At 35.6% G+C, this 3322-nt stretch overlaps 1 protein-coding gene across 1 annotated transcript in view; it reads right to left on the bottom strand.

The window, feature by feature from the left end:
* EPRS (glutamyl-prolyl-tRNA synthetase) overlaps positions 1 to 3322 on the bottom strand; it is a 110891-nt gene that overhangs the window by 4163 nt on the left and 103406 nt on the right. Inside the window, exon 28 of the mRNA XM_012649672.1 lies at positions 1843 to 1921. Coding sequence (XP_012505126.1) covers positions 1843 to 1921 — 79 coding nt within the window. The remainder of the gene's footprint in view (positions 1 to 1842; positions 1922 to 3322) is intronic.

Here is a 3322-nt window from a genome sequence, read left to right as displayed (position 1 = left end):
CCTAACGATTAATAGAAGATTAGTAATGCATGGCAATAGCAAAAAATATACATTATATATTAATAGCATTTATTTTTCATTTAATTAAGATTCTCCCCTTGGAAAAATACTACAATCAAGTCCTATAAATCAGATATAAAAATTTGTTTTCATTTATACCAACAGAAGAGCAGAAAAATCAAACTTTCACCTACATTCACAGTTCCAAAGATCCCTTTCTCCTCCCCTTCTAGTAAATACAATTTTATTATAACAGCCTCGAAGATTACTTGATGCTCAGTCAACACATCTAAGCTGACCAGTATGAGGTAAGACAGGGGATGGATCTGATTACTGAATACAAGAAACAAAATTTGCTTTCTGGTCCTATGTGCTCTTTGGACATACAACTAAAATACCACATATTCGACTTTTGAATAGATGTTGAAATCTCTATAGTAACTTACCTAATATTAGAATAAAAGATAATAATTCCACTAATACCTGCTGGGATTAATTTCTTTGAAAGCAACAGATTATCTGCTAGTTACTCTATTGATTTATTAACTCTTATGCAATGTTTCTAATCAACTGTGCTGCATAAGTGATTATCATGTTTCCATAATAAAACAAAGGTTAAAATCCAATAGTTAATGGAACAAACAAAGTCATAAATAAATTACAGTGAAAGAAAAAAATATACTGCAGCAATTCATTCTATAGCCTTCTATTAAAAGTAGGCAGTTTGAGTCAAGTAAAAAATTATGGAACCCAAAAAGGTGAAAGATTACAAAGGCAATAAACTAAGAAGAACAGAAAGCTAAATACCGAAGAATTATGAATCTGAAGGAGACTTTGAAATTACATATTTTGTACTTATTTTATAGAATACTAAATTGAGAGCCAGAGAGATTAACTTTCCCGGCTCATGCAATAAGAGACCTATTAGGAGGTTATGACCATAGAACAATTAAAAGTTTTGCCTAAATTCTTGCTCATTCTCAGCGTGTAAAAAAAAAGATGTAAGAGGAAAGTGCATCAAACTGAGATAGAAGACAGCTCTAAATTCTAGCAGCAGGTCTGCTTCTGCGTAGTTGGGGATAATGCATTTAGACTCTGGCCCATGGTTTCTCACTTGTAAGGTGGGGACACAGGACCGGTTGTATAACCAAACGCTGAAGTCCACAAGTGATTCATTCCAATAATTAATAACTTTACAAATCAGAATTTCATATTTATGAAAATGTATAGTTTCAGCTAGGAACAGCTGCATACACACAATACAAAAAAAAACGATGAAATCTCAAAGAGCCATTAACTACCTATTAACAAAAGCCTATGGAGTTTTAAGGAGCCAGAGGTAGCCACTCATTACGAAAAACAGGCCTAGACATGAACAGCACTGTTCTTCACATTATTCGGTAAGTTCAATTTAGAGCTGGGGTATGGGTCAGTAAATTGAAAGAAACTGACTTTTTACCTTGTTTTAGGAATCTGCTTATTATAACATTTCTAAAGCTAGAACAATGGTTACTTGTAGAAACTTAAACTGAAATAACAAAATGAAAATTTTCAATAATGAAGATGTTAAGGGGCATACAGAATGAATGTTGTTTAGAAAGCAGCATATCAAGTATGAGAAAAGGCTTTTACATAATCAATTCACAGGTACTATCCAAAAATGGTATAATGTTATAATGCTTTGGGAAAGCCAGCAGAAAATAGTGTATAATGTTGAGTAATGTATAATCATTTTATGTGACTGGCTTAAAAAGGGATTAACGCCATACATAAACTCAATGAGTCTTAAAAAACAATTTACTGAAATATTTTTATATTTGAAACTTTTAACAAGTCTCTTACCTTTCCAGAATCTAGTATCTTCTGAAAGTCTTCCATTGTATTAGCCACAGCCATATGAGTCTTCAGGTCTTCAGAAGCCCTACCAAAAAACAATTAGAAAAGAATACATAATTTTTCTTACAAATAAGACAAAGTTTTAAAAAACATGTAAGACAGACTGACTGAGCACGGTGGCTTGAGCCTATAATCCTAGCACTTTGGGAGGCCGAGGTAGGATGGCTTGAGCCCAGGAGTTGGAGGTGGCAGTGAGCTATGCTGGCACCCATGGCACTCTAGCCCAGACAACAGAGGGAGACCCTGCCTCAAAAAACAAACAAACAAACAAACAAACACAGAAGATAAGCATAACTTAAAGAAAGAACAATAACCTAGAGGTCAGAAGAACTCGAATGAATCTTAACTCTCATTGGAAATGACTGGCAATTACCTTATCATTGCACATAATAATGAGCCTTAAATATACGGGAAATTTGCCAACCACACAGCAATGGGTGATCAAAGCTTGCTACTGTTAAATCTCTACTGACCAACATTCCATTCCTGGCTATGCCAATTACTACCTATGGGAGTCTGGGTTATTTCTGAAACCTCTATGGTCTTAGCTTTCCTTTCTACAAAATTGGAAAAATACTCTAGTAAGTCTAACTACCATGTAGGCTATTGTGTTAATCAAACACAAAGTCATAAAAATGTTTTGAAAAGGAAAAACACAGAAATGTACGTTATTCAAGATATTTTCACATACTGTGTAATTCGCTTTTTGAAGAACCTTGGGTTTTCAAAATGCAAATAAATACTATTCTCTTCCACATTCAAAGTAACATATTACATGAGGCCCACTCATAGGTGGTAACTCATTAAGAAAAGACATAGTTGTTTATTTCTGAATCTCAGGGCTAAGACCATGGAACTCTGTGCCAGAGATTGCTAGCTGTTTGCAAAATGTTTCCTCCTGTTTAAAAAAAAAAAAGCCACCACCACCACCCCAGGACCCCCTCCCACCAAGCTCCTTGTGCAAAAGGCAAAATCAAGCCTTGAGGCTGAATCATGCAACACCCCCTTCCAAAAGAATAGCTGTAACTAACATTGTACTTCAGCCAGATCCCCACGGAAAGGTAAAAGGCTTCAGGCATCTACAAGCACTGAACAGATCATTCATAAGGAAATTCCTTGCTGGCCTCCCATAAAGAAGGACATGCAGATTGTAACTTTGGGTATAAAGGCTAAATCTAGCTCCTAAAACTAAAGTCTGCTAGATTCCACACTAATAATGCTCATCACAAGTTTATCTTCCCAGGTGCAGAATAGAGACAAGATCATTCTTTCACCTACCCAGGGACGTTTACATAATTGATTCTTCACTCCCTAGTTCTCACACATTAACGTTATTTTATGTAAAATGTAGATTTCCTGGGCCTCACAACAACGTAATCACTTGCCTTGGCTGCCCACCCTCCTCCTTTTTCTGTGTGCTCTCTCC

This window comes from Propithecus coquereli, unplaced genomic scaffold, assembly GCF_000956105.1.
Source record: "Propithecus coquereli isolate 6110/MARCELLA unplaced genomic scaffold, Pcoq_1.0 Scaffold300, whole genome shotgun sequence".
NCBI classification, from domain to species: Eukaryota; Metazoa; Chordata; class Mammalia; order Primates; family Indriidae; genus Propithecus; species Propithecus coquereli.
This window is presented reverse-complemented; position numbering and strand designations above follow the sequence as displayed.